General features: G+C 50.0%; 1 protein-coding gene across 4 annotated transcripts in view; it reads right to left on the bottom strand.

Annotated features, from left to right (window-relative positions):
- Positions 1-17701, bottom strand: part of KCNN3 (potassium calcium-activated channel subfamily N member 3) — a 155391-nt gene that overhangs the window by 108017 nt on the left and 29673 nt on the right. For all 4 annotated transcript variants that reach the window (XM_037498372.2, XM_054691350.1, XM_054691351.1 and 1 more), the window contains exon 2: positions 5038-5133. In XM_037498372.2, coding sequence (XP_037354269.1) covers positions 5038-5133 — 96 coding nt within the window. The remainder of the gene's footprint in view (positions 1-5037; positions 5134-17701) is intronic.

The raw sequence follows: 17701 nt of genomic DNA, 5'->3' as shown, positions 1-17701 counted from the left end.
ACCAGAGTAGCCCCCAACGCCTCCATCTACCTGTGGCATAGTCATCAGTCCCTTCTTGGCCCTGGCTTTGTGACACCCAGCCTCTGGTCTCCACTGATCCATGGACCATCCCTTCTCCTTTGTGGGCTTCTCTTCCTTCTCCCACCTTCCACCTGATGATAGCCCTCCAGTGCCTGTCCTAGCCCTCCTCTCATCCCACTGGCCCTGTGCATCCAGCCCTGGCCTCCGTCTCACTGGGGCAGCTGGATTCCCATGCCCCAAACATCACATACAACATGTCCCAAGCTGACTTGCCCTCATTCCCCACCTTGGCCACCTGTGTTTGAATCTTTATGCCTGGCACTCTCATCCACTGAGCCACTCAAGCAACTGGTAGGCCCCTCCTCTCCTGCAGGCAGAACCGCATCCCAATTGGGGGCCACGTCTAGTCAGTTCTGCCTGCCAGTATCTCATACACTCCCCTCCTCTGTCCTGACTCTTGTCTTGCCCTGGCTCAGAGTGTCACCATCCTTCACCTGGAAGCATGGCAACATGCTTCTAACTCACTGGCTTCCCAAATTGACCCTCCAACACTGCCAGGCTGCAGCTAGAGCACTGTCCAACATGCACATCTCATCATCCTCCCCAGCTTGAATTCCTTCCCAGTTCCCTTCGCTGCCTACACACAGGACAGTTGCAAACCCTTCAACAAGGCAGCCATTGGCCCTGCTCCACCTCCACAGCAGCCCTGCCCCATGTTCGGGACCTCACCTGACACGTTCTGCACACTGGTAGTTCCCATGTCAGGGCCTGTGCATATTTTGAGAACTTGGCCTCGTATGGCCTCTCCATCCTCTCTGCCAGGCAAGTACGTCCTCATTGTGCTCAAGTGTTGTATATATATTATCTAAGTTGATCTGCACAACAAACTTTTGTGGTAGGACCTATTCTTGGTCCTATTTTACAGAAAGAAAACAGATTGAGAGGGATTAAGTAACTTGCTATAAAGGTCAAAAATAACCCACAAAAATGTGACAAAGAGCAGGATTTGAACCCAAGCCCAGGCTACTCAAGTCTGTAAACCCAAGTCCATGAACTCAAGTCCATATTCTCAGCCTCCTGCTATCTTGCCTTCTAGGATGGCACCAGGGACATTAATTAAAGCCATAGATTTACTCAAGGCTGGCAACTCCCTGAAGCAAAGGTGATTTCAGGGTTTCTAGTACAGAGAACTGGGCTCCAATCCCAGGCTCGGCGCAGAGTAAACCTCATTAAGTATATGTTGAATGAATGAATGAGTTAGATGGGCAGTCAGGGAGTGGGGAAGAGTGGGTACTGGGTGAGCAAGAGAGAGTTCGGTGTTCATGATGAGGCTGCCATGCCCAGGGCATCTACATGCTGGGTCTGTGGCCCAGGCACAAGGCTGCCCTGGCACAAGGCTGCCCTGTCAGGCTGGGAGTAGCTGGTGATCTCCGAGCCACAGGAGTAAATGCACTGCCTTGGTAAATAAACAAAATGCATCTTTTTGTGTGTTTTCATTTCTTTCCAGGTCACATTGGCCTGCAGATAACAGATGCCTGATCCTTTGAAAGCTCCTTGCTCTAAAACTCATGAAAGGAGGCTGAGGAGAAATGGGAGGCACCTTCCAATGATGGAGGCTGCCCCACGGGAATCATATCCTCCCTCACCCTGCCCCAGGAGCAGAACCGGGGCTGAGAGGACGCACCAGGGCAATCTTCTGGTGGAAAGGCAGGCTGTATAACAACACAAGCTCCCAGCAAGGGAGAGCCTCCCTCAAGAGGCAGTGATTTCCTGTCACAGGCTGACGCTCTGAGGTTCGTGGGGTTCTGACACTGGGGGTACACCCAGTGATCTCTGAGAACGTTCCAAGCCTAAGATTCCATGACTTGAAGCCAGAGTTCAGCTGGAAGTTACACAGTCATGTTTTAGAATTCTTCCTCCTCAAAAACAAAAGCCATCCAAACGAATAAATAGGAACACTGTTCTAGAAGGTGCCCCCAGCTTTATATGTGTGCTGAGCAGGGGCGCAGGCCTAAATGTGAGTATCTGGGGGAGATGAAGACATAGTCATTTGATCCCCGCTAAAACTTAGCAAGGTGTCCAGCAACTGGCATGGATGAGGGAAGTGATGGATGCATCCTTGAAGAAAGCCCCCGACACCACTCCCCGAGGAGCTGGGCTGCACCCTGACCCCACCCTTCTTCACTACCCATGCATAGCAGCGGCCTTTCTCCATGAAAAGTGTTTTCCAAGCCTCCCCTCCAGATAAGGTTAGGGTATCACATCCCTCCACTCTCAAGAAGCAGGTCTTCCAGTCAGCCTTGCAGCCAGACCTAAATCAGAAAAGCATAGAACTTGGGGGGGGGTTAGGGTCCCCAATTCACAGATGAGGAAACTGAGACCCAAAACCACAGAGCTAAGTGATGATCTAACTAGCTTTGGAAACCAGATCCGTAGAATCCAACAAAATTTCATTCAAAACACCTGCTCTTTGTCAGAAACTGTGGGTCCCTGGAAATGCCAGGATGAGTGACAACACTGTCCCTGAGAAAATGACAATACAGTTGGGGGAGGTGGACACAAGGGGGTCTGTGAGGGCAAGCCCTCCCCCCAAACATACGCCAGCTATACCCCTTTTCCATCTGACAGGAAAATGTCTAGCTACGTGCAGAAAGAACTTTACTGGGAAAGTAAGACACAGAGGGAGCCAGGTCCTGGTGACCCACCCATGTGACAGTGGGCCCAGGCAGGATAAGGGGCCAGACTCCAGGAGCTGACAGTGCAGGCAGGGCTGGCCCAGAGCAGTGAGGAGGCCCAGCCACCTGCCAGGACCTGGCGGTCATGACAGTGACCATCTGGTGGGCCCAGCTTGTCCAGGCACAAGGCCCAGCTGGAAGTGGTGGGGCAGAGGTCACAAGAAAGAGACCAAACTTTCCCTTTCATGAAGCTCTGTACTCATGCAGTTACCAACCTGCTTCAGAGTTCAGCAAAGTGGGTGATATAACTCCCCTACTCCAGATGAGGGAACTGAGGCACAAAGAAATTGTTAGTAGCTAAAGGTCATTGAGGACAAAGTGTCTGAGGCAGGATTCAATGCACTCTTCCAATGTGTTTCTCTATATTGTGAGTGTGGGCCAAGACAAGTGACCAAAATAGTATCCACTGCCCATAATTAGGGTGAGGTAGAAGTCAGCCATGAGCTGAGGATGGGACAAAGGTGCCTAGCAAGGGGCTGGCCTGACAGCAATCTGGCCTTGCCACCAGCACTCCCGTCCCCATGGCAGCCAGCCAGGTCAGTTCTGAGAGCTGTGACTTCAGGCTCTGTGCTGGGACAAAGACTCCCGGAGAACCAGAGGGAAGGACGCCTGCCGTCTGATCACAATGGAATGAAAGAAGCTGTCAGGTTCAGTGGAGCTGCAGAGTGGGGTTGGAGCTGGAATCTGCTGTTCTTCCTCATCCCTTCAAGCCTGAACTTTTTGATGATGTGTGGGTTTTTGTTTGTTTGTTTGTTTGGCCTGGTGACACCTTCTGCACAGGTCAGGGTGATACACAGCAATAGAGAATCCTCCCAGATGAGGACGTGGGGCTCTGGGGGGATTGGCTCCACAGCTGGTTTTGGGCGGCGTGGAACCTGGCCTGGTTCCCACACTATGACTCCCTTCTATGCTGGTTCTTGCCTGCCCCTCTCACCTGTACTCCTGGCTCCTTTCTGGGGTTCACAGGACAGTGGTCCAGATTAAAGGTTACCAGGTTCTCCCAGTTCAGATTTCATGAAGGAAGCTGCTTGGTGACGTCTGGGACTCTCAGCCCTGAGCAACCGTGACCCTCACAGACCACAGTGGCCCAGCCTTCTATATTGGTGCCCTCTGGTCATCACACACTGGAGGCCTTCCAAGGTGGACAGGAGTCAAGGCTTCACCCTCTAGGCAATTGCAGGAGCCCCTGACACCAAACAGGAAGGAGCCCACTCTGCAGGAGGCCGCTCCCACTGCATCTGTCGGTGCAGTCACTCCCCCCCCCCCAAAATGCTGTGACACAAAGGACCAGCTTTCATGGCATTTTAAGCTTACAGAGCACCCCCATATTCTCCTCATTCCATCTGCACAGCCATGGAACAAAAACCCCTCATGTTCCAGGTAAAGAAAGGGTGACACGTTCGGCCTACAAAGGTCACAGTGCTGGCCAAAGACACGACATGAGAGAAGGTCATGGCCGAGGCTTGACCCCGGCTCCTCTGACTCTGAGTTCTGGTCTTTGTCATTCTCTTGCTTGCTGCCCAGATGTGAATCTATCTGTGTTCCTCCAGCCAAGGCCCGGGACTATCTCCAGATTCACATGCATGTGAGAAAAAACATCTGGATGTTTCAGAACTGCCCAGGTCCCGGCTAAGCAGGTCAACCTGCGGGATGGGCGATGGGGACACCTGGGATTTTGCGCTCCCTCCTGCCTGCCCTGCCCAGCCTGGTCCTGCCCTGTGGGCGGTCAAGCTGGAAGTGTACCCCAGAGGCCCAGCCAGCATTTTTATGGCTGCCAGTCACTCCTGGGGCCCCTGGACCACCACAGACTTCTACTCTATCTAGAAAATGGTTCTTCCCAGCCTGGCAAGGTCCAGCGGCATTTCTACGCTATGTGGAAATACAGGCTCTGGCATTTTGTGGCGCTGGAGTGTGTGTGTGTGTGGTATGTAATGTGTGTAGGGGGCAGGTCTGCCTCATGGGGGTACTCAGTGGCTCAAGTTCAGAAAGGATCCAGCAAGAGATCAAAAAGACAAAACAACCCCTAACGGCTCTCACAGCACACGGCGCTAAACGAGGCGCCTGAGCAGGCCACCTCCCAAATCATGAAGCCATGTTTGCCTCTGGGGTCCCCAAATAAAGATAATGTCCCAGTTATTCCAGTCACAGACAGCCTCACAATTTCCTCTCCCAAGGGTTCAAACTAAAGAGAGGAGCCAAGACCTGGGTGCAGACGGGGGCTCAGGCTACAGCACGGCAGAGGGAACAGACACCACACAGTGGTGGAGGCCGGGACACCTACCTGGACTTCACGTGTGTGATAGGCGATGATCAAACCCAAAAGGATGATGGTGGACAGACTGATAAGGCATTTCAGGGCCAACGAAAACATGGAATCCTGCAGGAGAAACGGAAAGAGAGGATTAGGGAGGGCCAGACTGGAGCATCTCATTTAACTCTGATCATGTAAAATGGGAGGTGTGGGTGGGGAGCAAAGGCAAGAACTGTCACCAGCCCTTTCAGGAGCAAGGTACAGCCCAAAGGTAGCCTGAGCCACAAACCAGCCTTAAGCTGGATCCTGGGCCAGCTCAGTCCCAGCAGCCGCCCCCAGGCCTCTGTTTTTTAAGGTTAAATCATATTTGCATTCCTGGGATGAACCCTACTTGGGCATGATGTATAATGTTTTTTATGCAAGGCTAGATTCGATTTGCTGATGTGTTATTTAGAATTTTTGCCTCCATGCTCATAAGTCATATGAACCTAATTTTTTTTTGTGCCACGATTATGTGCTCTGGGCAGCAATATTGTACCAGCTTGAGCCTCTCTTTTCTCTTAACAAACCTGAACCAGGGGAAACCTGAGATCTTTGCAGAATGAATTAGAATGTCCCAGCACCTACTCTCTCCTCCCGGCTTATGCCAAGGGCACAGAGGAGGCAAGAACAGCAGAGGAGCTACTGGAAAGAGAAGTGGACCAAGCACGGGAGCAGAGAGCAGTGCTGGGCAGGAAAAGAGTCCTGCCAAGGACTGGGAGGTGGTGGGCCACACGGCAGAGACCCACATGGTCACCAGCATGGACCCTGGGGCCAGCTCCTGGGGCCACACCCTGATACAGCCACTCACTAGCTACCTGACCTTCCACTGCTTACACCACCTCTCTAGGCTGTGGCCTCGTCTATCAGGTGGGGGTAAGCAACATCAGTACCTACCTCATGGAGCTGTTGTGAAAATTAAAGGAATTAGTGCATGCAAAGTGTTGAGACCAGCGCCTGGCCACATGAGGTTGGCCTTTCTTATCAGTTATTTTGCACCCTCTACAAATCAGGCCATCTGGCTTGGAGACTTGATACCCTGGAAGTAGAAATGGCTCCCAACCCCAAAGGAAGATGGGAACACAGCCCTGAGCATCAGTTGCTATCTGTGTATCCTGAGACACACGGCACATGAGAAGTTGACCCTGGGCCCCCAGGGCTGGCAGTCAGAGCAAAGCCTGAGTTCTATAGAGTTGACAAGGTGCTTTGTTCTCATCCATCAACACATCAGACATGGGCCTCTATCCCAACTTCACAGATGTTACAGTGGAGGATCAGAGGGGTGGGTGGCCTGTGCCAGAGTTCAAAACCAAGGCCTCTGACTCCTGTCCCTCAGGTCCACTCTCCAAAGAGAAAAGAGTAGAAACAGGAGAAGCATCCACTTATACAGACCCACATGACAGCTTAAGACCACGACAGAAGGGTCTCCAAAGGCAGGATGCAACTGACTGCCAAGTGACACCTACAGCAGAGCTGGGGGTTCAAAGAGAGGGAGACACCACTGTCAAGAAAACTTTCAGAGGCAGTAAGAGGCAACCAAGATCTGGGGGTGAGGGGTGGTGTCCAACATGGCAGCTTGGGGTAAATGGGGGACTTGAACCTGAACCTAAACTTCAAGATGCCCAGATCCATAGTCTCACCTGCCCTCTGCCGGCTGAGACAAACAGTGTCTCCCTGGCATCTCTCTCATTTATATGATGGAGTTATGGGGCCCACTTTGTGTTGACACAAGCTGGTGCTGGGACCCAGGGGAGAACTAATAAAGGACTCACTGACTCTTTCTTTCCTTCATAACTACTCAGCTACAACGTGCTAGGCGCTGCAGGCTACTCACAGAAGGCTCCTGCCCACCACGGCTTCCTGGCTTAGCCACAAACTCTCACTTTCTACACTTCTACACTGCGTGGAGTCATCTACCCAGATGAGGCTCTAAACTTAAGACTGTTTTCTTTTTGCTTCTTGCACCATTCTATGGTTTCATGTAGAGCAGCACACAGGTATGGCAGTGCCTAAGGGGACCTCAGCTGTGCCCCTCCTACTGTGCACACAAAGAAAACAGAACGCAGCCCCATCCTTCAGAAGGCACTACTACATGGTGCCCAAGCAAGCACCACCTAATCAGAGACTTAGACAAAGCTAAAAAGAGCAGGGAATCCAGGAGCCTCAGGCAGTTTTGGGATAAGACAAACCTTCCTCCAGAATCTAGTGAGGACAGCTCACAATGTTTTTGAGCCAGAAATGACCATAACTTTCTTCTCAAAGGGGTCTGAAGGCATCTGAGGAGCATCAAGTCTCCCCAGGGAAGGGTTTGAGATCAGCTGCACATTTCAACCTCTAATTTGTTTCCTTTTGGCAGAAATTAACTGAAATCAGAATCCAAGTCTATTTCCATCATTTTTAGAGGAAGAGGTGAAGGGAAAGGAGCCAGATGCTGTCTCCTCTCCTTTGAGCCTCATCCTTTTGTTCTAAAACTCAAAGTCTTTACGTAAGAGGTGACTCCCACCTGCTTCTTGGTTTGAGCCAGTGCAACCTCTCTGGCCAGCTCCAGCCCTATGGGGAGATGAATCAAATGCACTGAATCAAATGCACTGGATGCTGGTTACCTTCCAGATTTCCTTACGTTCAGTATCACATGTCAATAAAAAAAGAAACCATCAGCCATTTTTAATAGTTATAAAACATGTCAAAGAAGTCTGGCTGGACTAGAAATGTTTATTATTTGTTAAAATGTTGAATTATCATATTTTCTTTGATGCCTAAACTCCAGGCAAATTGAAATTGGTCTGGTTCTTTGGGTGATGCCAATGACACCAAGCTGACTGATCAGCTCCCATACAGCACATGGTCAGGGCACCCCCATACCTTCTCTGCCCCTACCCACCCCCATCTGAGGGCCAAAAGGGACTCAGGGCTGGGAGGGGTTCCTGTGATCAACTGGTCAACCCTTCTCCCCTCAATTCAGAACTTCTCAATAATAATTATCCTCAGTCCACAGAAATGCTTATGAATAATATCCCAGCAGAAGAGAGTCACTTTTTAAAATCATTTATTCCTCAATGTCAAATAAAAATTAGAGTAGTTAAGTAAATTCCAGAATAGCCGATGATAGAACATGAAGCAATGGCTAAAAACCATTTCTGTGGAGAACATCTGAAGACATATAAGGGAAGGCTCGTGATATGACAGAAAGTGAAAAACCCAAATTTCAAATCTGTATATGAAGTATATTTCCAATTATTTTTATTTTTTTACTTTTTTAATGTTAAAAGAAACACTATGAAAATACATTAAATACCTTGAAATATGAGAGCTTTTTTCTTATTGTTGTTTTCCCTTTTTTTAACCCACATTCTACAATGAGACTATACCATTTTCATCATCAGAAAAGTTTCTGCTGTTTCTTAAAAATCTGAGCCCTGGACTGCAAGAAGGAGACGTCCAGGCAGAAGGGTGGCTTGTCCTGGTGACCCGGCCTCAGGTGGCTGTAAGGGAACCCTTGAGGTGTCTCACCCATTCCTTCAAGGGGGATGAAGGACCCGAGTCTCCTAAACACTAGTCGTTTACTGGATGCCCATTTCCTAGAACCACGCTGTACGTGTCACTCACCTACCAGCTAGGGGCTGGAGCCACATCCAACCCCGGGGCAGGGCAGAGAGCCCCCACTCAGGTGACATTATTGCCCTTCATTCCACTCACAGTCTGCCTGAGTCCAGGGAACAGGACTTCTACGATATTACCTCTGATACCCTGAGTACACAAGGAGCATAACATGTCCTTCTTGAGATTACTTAAGCATAGCACTTTTATTTTTACCTAACAGGTATCAATATCAACTCTCTACCATGTCTCACATGAGACCTTCTACACCATTTACCTCATCCTCACCCTACATAGAAGGTCGTAAGTTCTCCATTTTACTGATAAACTGAGGATCAGAGAGACGATGCGATTTTTCCAGAGTCATAACTTGCCATATGCCAGATTTTTCCATATACCATGTTCCACCCACCCCACCTCCACCCCCATGCCTATGTAATGAACTAGTTATGTAGTTATGTGAGATAGTGACTTCCCGTCTTCTTAGCACAGACAGGCTCCCGCCATCAGGGGCGCACAGAAGAGATTGCAGCAGAGTGGGAGATGAACCTCATTCCTGCAAGACACCCCATCCCTGTGGTCTCCGTTAGGTCCAGCCCTTCCCAGATCTGCAATTTCTCATTGATGACAATCTGTGATGAAGCACCACTGTGAGCTCCTATCACTCAAGGTGAGTGTCATCAAGCCCCTTCCACAGAGGAAACTGAGCAGCTGACAAGTTATATAACATGTCCAAGGACATGGCCAACAAATGACAAAGTAAGGATGTGACGAACCAAGATTTGCACCAGATGTGTCTGCCCCCAGGTTCCATGCTCTCCTCAGGCGCCAGCACCCCTGCGCTGCCCTTCATGCCTTGCTGGCCTCCAATTTCTGCAGTGAGGTGTCTTAGAACTGCTCCCGCTTGCCTCCCCTGAGGCTGTGCAGTGTGATGGAGTATGTTCCCTGGCTTCAGAGCCAGCCGTATAAATTGCTCTCCTGGCCTGCCTTGTAGCTTCCAGAATTGTAATGATTATGGTAGATCTTCCCAGAGACTTTAAAGTTCTGAATGTGTTTCATTGTTCGGAACATTTGAAAATAACAGAAAACTATGCTTGAAGGTAGCGTCCTGGAGGGACACTGAACCAAAGTGAAGTATTAGCTGAAACATGGAAAGGTGTGCAGTCACCTTCCCAAACAAGCTGCCCCACAAAAGTGTGTGCGCCCATGTGTGCCTGTTCACATATGTGAACTATTCATTAATTTTGTCACTGACTGGAACCCCCAAAGGGAAAGAAGTGGCCCATCGAAGGTCTGCATTTACTGAATTAAGACCCTTTCTGACATCACTGGTTTGTGCATTTGATTTGGGAAATAATTGATTTAGATCTCTTTTCTGTTTAGTAAAGTCAACTTTTCCTTCAATTTCATGGAGAGCCTCCAAATGGATTGGTATTCAGCATCAACTTAATCCTGTGGCTCTGTAATGGTTGTCCTAATTAGACACTCTTGCTAATTAATGCTATGCAAATTAAAACCAGTCCCACATCCACTGGCAGGGAAGACAGCGTTCCTGGTGGCTGTTCTGTGAGACTTGACTTTTTCCCCAACCTGGTGCATTCACATCAGCAAGCCCTGCTTCTTCCTTCCTCTACTCCCACCCTGCCGCTCTCTCGTGATCTTTCCTTCTCAGCCATTCACCCTCCTGCTCACCGCCAAGCTTGGGCTCGCTCTCCTAGGTTCAGCTGCCTCACATAAGCACAGTTGTGGGTGCTCCCAACATCCTCAGAGTCAGTACAGGTCTGGCTGCTACCAGAAGGCAGCCACCAGAACCTGATTTGGGTCACTCATGGTCCAGAATGGAACCACTGAGGCCCTCTGTATGCTCTGCTGTCCACCCCGAGAGGGGGGGAAAGGGAAAGCTGTCACAGGGATGGAAGGGTGGACTCTGGGGAACTCACAGGGGAGCCAAGTCGCTGATAGGCCTGAGAAAAGTCCAAAGACCCAGGATACCTCATAACCAAGAGGGCTCTGGACTACCCTGGACTTGGCACAGAGGGCCCAGGGCATCTTAACCTCTTTTACGGTAAATGCGTGGCTTGAGACAAGCTGCTTCATTCTGCTAGGCCTTGTTCCACTACCCTCTCCAGTAAAATGAGACTCTGGGACCCTCCCCTTTACCCTCTCCAGTAAAATCCCCTGAAGTTCAACTAAGCCAAGGGGCCTATGGCACCAGGCACATGCCGGCCACGACGCACACTGGTCCTAGGGACACTCCATACTTCTCTTTGTATGTTTTTTCTTTTCCCAAGCATTTCTATATATGATAAAATTGGGAGTGTGAAATACTCAGCAGCAAAACTTTCTCGTGCTATCTTTTCCGCAAACAGAACCAGTGCCTCTTTTACTTAGTTCTGGGAGAAAGAAGATTACCATTGTTTCTTGGTGAGCAACATGGGATTTGAAATCCAGAGACCAGAATTTGAGTCATGCATTTGCTGTTTACTAGCTGTGTGATACTGGACCTATCACTTAACCTCTCTGGACCTCCATTTCCTCCTCCATAGACCGGGTCTCATGGGACTTACCCTCACTTTACTTACAGGTCTTGGATGAAGAAGTAAAATAATGCCTAGGGAAAAAATTCATTCTTTTTTCCCACAAAGAAAAATTCACATTCTCTCAATGCCAAAGATGTCCTGAAAACTCAGCTGGCCCACAGTCTGGGCTGCTTAATGCACCTTCAATACCACCATTCTAGGGTTGCAATAATTTACGATGCTCCCTGGAATTTCAGAAAGAAGCGTCGGCAGTCTGTGGGGGCCAACTTTCATACAACTTTCATACAACTCCAGCACTTGTGTGTCCAGTTCCTGGCACCGGGTACTTTCAATACCAGGCATCCCCTCATCCCTTCCCCACCTCAGCCTGCTGAGCCTGAATCCCCCAGACAGATGAAGGGGCAGGTGAGCAGGGTTATAGAAATGGAGTTTGCTGGGGCAGTCAGATGTGTGCAGGATGCCTGGAGAGAGAGGGCCTGCAGGCAGCCCTAAATGACCAGGGTGTGCCCAGGACCTGAGGAGGCAACCCTGCAGAGGTAGCTGAACCTGACTCTACATCCTGCAAGTGAGGTGAGGAGGGCAGACAAAGGGGGCTTCAGAGAGTGCCTGATCCCCAAAGTGCTGCTTGCTGAGGATGGACGCTCTCCCCAGGTTGTGCGGTGGAGGCACAGGTGAGATCTTTTCCTGCTCAAAGTCCACAGAGCTGAGCAACACACCTGGATACCAGAGGCCGAGCCGCTGGCACCTGGCCCGCCTTCCTGAGGACATGGCATGGGTGAGGGCCTGTCTTCACCAGGTCGAAGACTAGAGATGGGACCGAGCATCCCTGCTGCCTTTTCTACATCTGAGACACTTCTTACATAGCTGCTTCTCTGACTTCCTCCTTCCCCACCACCCACGACAAGGGCATGCAAAAGGCATAGACCCAGGTGGGGAGAAAGATGAGGCTAAATCATCTACACTTTCCTGTCTGTCCCAGGTGCCAGCAGGGACACTAGGAGCCAGCTGACCAGGGCCAGGAGGAGGGAACTGACCTATGTTCATGGGAAGATAGCTTCTCAAACCCCTTGATAACTACCATCCCTGCCTCAAGTCCACACCCACCATCTAAGCTGGGAGCACTGATCCTCGCCTAAGTGCACCAAGAATCCCTCTAGCCTGCCCCGGACCCTACATCCTGCCTGAGCAGCTCCTGCTGGACCACCCTGACCATAACTGCCTCACTGTGGTGATGGAGCACTTGCCACAGCCTAAGCCACTGCTCTCATTCACTGTTTCTCAGCCGCCCGGAGGGAAGGCCCAGAAGGGTGGATATGACCATTTCACCTATTTCACCACTACATCTCCTACCTAGGACCTAGTTCAGCATATAATGCAACAATAAATATTAGATGGACATTGAATATTTGAATGAATATTCAAATTCATTCAAATTTTTGAGATGTGTCAAGGGGGTAAACACTTCCATCCTAGATTTCCCAACACATGAAAACAAATGGAATGTGATAAAAATAACAGCTAACATTTATCGTGCACTTACCATGGGGCAGGAGGCACTGTTCTGATTGCTTGAGATCCTCAGAATAACCCTATCGGGGGTCTGGAAAATTCAGTCACTTTCCCATTGCCCCTGAATGAAGAAGTGGAGGCTAGGTTCAAAGTCAGACCCAAAGGTATAGCTATGTACACTTGACCACCCAGTGAGCCTCAGGACACGTGGATGTCAGTCACTGGACATCAACCTTCCAGGCCCAGCCTTCCCCGATGAGGCCCAGTCACACCACCATCAAGTCTCAGTAGCTCCCTGGCACGATAGACCGTGAGCAGCTGAGGTCATGGCTGGGGGTCCGCATCATCTCTGTCAACAACCCAGATGGGTCTGGCGTGGGGCAGGCGGGCAGGAAACTCTGTGGAGTGAAGGAAGCTAATGGTTTCAAAATAAAACTCATAAAGTCAAATTGGCCTGGGGCATTTCTCTGTGGCCCCCACTGTGTCACTCCCAGAAGAGACGGAACCTGATGTCTGAGGACATCATGCAGTTAATGACAAGGGCATTCAGGTCTGGGCAAAGGGTGCCTGGCAATATCTATTGAAGCCAGCACGGCACCAGGATGCCAATTAAGAGGAAATGATTGTCCCCAGGCCCCGGCTCTCCTGCTGTGTGCTGCCCCAAGGCAGGCAAGAAAAGATCATTTGGGAGACCACGCTACCGAAATATCAAGATGAACGGGCCACCCCTCACGGCCACAAACATAACTCCAATTAAGGCAATGGTTTCCTTTACAAGGTCTGAGCAGAGGGAAAGTGGCGCATCATGGATTCTCTACTGCATGCTTGCTAGGATTTATTTTCCTGCCCCAAAGGCAACATGCTATTTAATGGAAGTTTCTATTACATGCTTGCCATGTGCCAGGCACTGTGTTAAGTGCAGAAGGTAGAAAAACACATCATCAGATGACAAGGCATTTTGTTTTGTTTTAAGGCAGTTTGTTCCTTGCATAAGGTAATCAAGAGCTGGCCCACGATGGCTGCTCTGGACATAATATAAGCTCTTGACAAATGCTGGGTGAGTGAATGTAAGGGTAAATACAGCCTCCAACTTTTGAGCTCTGTATCTAGACAGCAAAAAAGCTGGTGATGAAGGTATGTCTCCCCAGCCATCAGGGCCATCAGAATGGCCCAATAGCCCAGGCCATTCTGGGGCCTTCGTCCCACTCCAGAACAATTCGATCAGAATCTTAGGTGAGGCCTTGGCACTGACATTTTAAAAACTACTTCAGTGAGTCTAACACTTTAGCCATGGGAGAGAATTGCTGCTCTTGGAGCACAGGAAAGATGCCCGCAGGCCGGGGCCACCACTATAGCCTTGCGGAGACGCCATGAAACAGTAAGTCACTCCATAGGGTATTGGAGCCCCAGAGTCTTGAACTTAAAAGGAAACTTAAAAGCCCTCCTGGGCAATGGCCCATGAATCTCCCTCCGCAAGAGATTCCTGGCATGTGGTCATCGGGTCTCTGTTGATCAACTCCAGGACTGGGGTCTCTCTTACTCCAGGCAGCCCATCTCTACTTTGGAAGACTCTGACTTTTTCAAAGATCTGGCTGCGTTTTGTCAAATGACCCCCAATAAAGCTAAACAAATGCTTCTGTGAGCCCCTCTCCAACTTGGCGTCCTGAGTGCCTATGTCAATTTCCTCCACAAATGAGCGCTGCCTGAGCCAAACACCCATAGGAATCCACAAATGCCTTAGAGATCAACTCCCCCGCCCTTCTTCTATTTGAAGACACTGAGACCCAAGGAGCTGGTCCTGCCCCTGTGCAACTGCAACCTACAGAGAGGTAAGGCTTAGAAGCCGGGTCATACGGCTCAGGCAGGGGCAGGCCTGTCCACCCCATGGCCTATTCAAGAAAATATAACAACCAGTTCCTGAATCTATCTGTTCTCCAAAAACCTACCCCTCCATCCTGGCAGTCGCCTCCAAACCTCTCACCTAATCACTCTGCTTCTCTTTCCCATAAGCAACCTGCTTCTGATTACCTTTCACCTTCCTCGGCTTACAAATGCAGGAGACGTACTGTCTCTTGCCCCAGCCCAATACCTGTCCTAGCAGCTTGGGAGTCCTGAGTGACAGAGAGTCACTGAAACTTTGCTCCCCACACAAGCCCAGGAGTATAGAGCCCCGCCGCGAGATTGCTCGATTTGCCATCCCCTTTAGCAAGGGGCTCTCCTTGCAAACATCCACTGCTCTCTTCCCCTTATTTCCTTCAGCTTGCTGAAGCCCCTATTTTCTTGAACATCTGAAACATAGAAATGTGCTCTCTGAATAGCTTGCTATGAAGTAGTTTTATTTTCTTGTTAAAACCTATCTGGTCCCCAAGCCAATAAAACAGCAGGAAATCACTTTGCTGTGTAGAAAGCTGTGTGTGCACACTGGGTTTCCGGGTAGAGCCAAGACAGCCCAGACCCAGCTCGTCCCAGGCCCAGGCTCCTCTCTTCCCATCTTGCCCCACAAACTCTCAGACACTCTGCGGGAACTCTGGTCAACCAACTGCAATGAACTGGCTAAATAGATCTTCCATGGAGAGCTTGAAGTAAAAATGCTGATTCACGGCACAAGATTACCCCAGAGAAGCACATGATGGTGTTAAAGACACAAAGATAGGCGTACAGACAACCCCCCGCCCCGCCATCTCTCAGCCTTATCATCCCTCCAGGTCCTCTTCCCTTGCTTTTCCTTCCAGCCCCTTCCTCTGTCTGTACCAGAAGCTACTGTGGTGACAGAAGCAACGCTCTGGCCATAGTGGACTTCCCTGCCCTGGGTGCCCAGAGGCAAACCCACTTCCATCCCCCACATGGGCAGAATTATCCCCTGGGCCTGGCAATGCTTAGAGCAAATGAAAATTTTTAAGATGCCCAGAATTCAGTTATGGTGAGAAAAACCACCACCTGGCAGGATCCATAAACATCTCTGAAGTCTGTTCTGGAGCTTTCCAGATCAAGAACAGCCCTGTTCGTGTTTCCCTGCCATATTGCCAGGCTTCCTGGAGCAGCAGCAGACTGGAGCAGCACTTTGCACAACACACCTGCGCCTTTGCCAGCACACGTGAGACAGCAGGTCCACACCACGCGCAGACTCAGCAGGAAGGGTACAGAGAGGGGGTCTGCGCTACCTCTGGCCAGTAGCAGCAGTGGGAAAGGCTTGCCTAGCCCAATCTTCCAAGGGCTGGGCCAGTGTTTTTCCTATGTCCCTGTTCTGCCTGTGCACCAACCCGAGCTTTCTGAAAGGGGCTGGACCCATCTGATTCCTCTCCCATCCCACTGCAAGTACTCAATTCCAGTTTGGGGAATGCACATTTCTTCTGTGGCTCATTCAAGGGCAACTCAGGAGAAACAGTAATTACCTCTTCCAGGTTCTCCATCTTTTTTTGCTTAAAAATATAAAAGCTTAAACATAAATAAAGGGAAATGGCCTGGAAAAATAACCAGTTGGCATGGAACAATCAGCATTTCATGCTGCATAAGAAGTGGAAATGCTGTTTTTCAGAAACAGCACAGCCGTGAGATGTTAACTCCCCGCCACTTGGCACTGGCGTTCCAATTGTTTGGATGTGATGGACGGTGTTGATAGAAGTGGTGGAGACCAAACATGGGCTATTAATAGGTGGAACATGGCACTTTTCTACAGTCCTCACTCTCTCTTACTAGCTTTCTGGCACCAAACTATTTCCAACCTGCCTACCTTTGCTTTGAGGTGCCATCAGTTCCAGCCATGGGACACCCCTGGAGCCGTGTCTCTGGCTCATGTCTGAGGACATCCATCTGGGAGCTAGGGCCAGGATCGTGGGCCAACCCGGGCTCTGGACTGGGAAAAGATCAAGTGAGTGGCCCCACCCTGCACAGCACATTCGGGAGGTTACCCACAGCTTCTCTACTTCCCCACGCATCTATTTTATCCACTTCTTTTGTCCAAGAACTTGAGGCAGGCCCCATCTCAAGCAGACTAATTGGTTCCAGTTACAGCTGTTTCAAGGCAAAAGAATCCCCACTGTCCCCTAATGGAGGCTGTTTCTGGGAACTCTCTCCAGATTCAAATGCTACAAGGACTTACTGAGATGTATTACACGCCCTCCCCAGAGTCTACACATGTTCACATAGGATCTCACTTAATCCTCACAGCAAGGAATTGCTGTCCTCACTTGACAAATGAGGAAACTGAGGCACAGAGTGATTACACAACATGTTCAAATCCCCTAATTACTAAGTGCAGGAATTTTCTAGTTTGGCCCAGGATTGGAGGAGACCCAGGCAAAGTCCCTGCCGACCCCATGTGCCCTGTGGATATGGTCACCTGCCAACACTGTGAAGCCGGGGTCTGGCTCTCTCCTGAGCTCCAGTTGTTTCCCCACACAGCTCCCTGATTCCGGCCAGCTGAACTCGATGTGCACTGGAGAAACTGGGCCAAAGACCACAGCTGGGCCACTTTGGCTCCATCGCCATCTTTCACATCCATGGAATGAGAGTAAGCATCCTACTTTCCTTCGAGAGTTATTGTGAGGAAGACCAGATAATGAACGTGGAAATGCTGTGCCCAAGCATTCCCACGAGCTTAACATAGTCTACATAGTGACCATACATCCGGGTTTCCCCGAGGGGCGTCCAGCCTACACGTATTCTGGCATCATTGTGAATATGAAAAGTAATTATCAATGCAAGATGCTCAAAAGCATCCCAGTTTAGACATTAAATCAGATGCTCACTCTAACTATGTAGCAGCAGCTTCCATGGAGAGAACTGGGCCCCGTCCCTGCCCTTCTGCCCCCATAATTCCACACCCACCTGCTACAGGGGTAGGGTTCAGAGCTGCCACTGGCAGGCCCCTGGCCAGGGTCTGTGTTCTCAGACTCATGGACAGGCATCATTTTGCTAGATCAAAGCAATTATTGGTAGAAATTATTTTTAGCAGGGCAGCGTCACAGTGCCTGGATTAATTGCAATTATATGTCACTCCTTTAAGGTTG

This window comes from Talpa occidentalis, unplaced genomic scaffold, assembly GCF_014898055.3.
Source record: "Talpa occidentalis isolate TD23 unplaced genomic scaffold, MPIMG_talOcc4v2.1 talOcc4.9, whole genome shotgun sequence".
NCBI lineage: Eukaryota > Metazoa > Chordata > Mammalia > Eulipotyphla > Talpidae > Talpa > Talpa occidentalis.
Note: the sequence above shows the minus strand (reverse complement) of the source record. Positions and strands in the feature narration are given on the sequence as shown.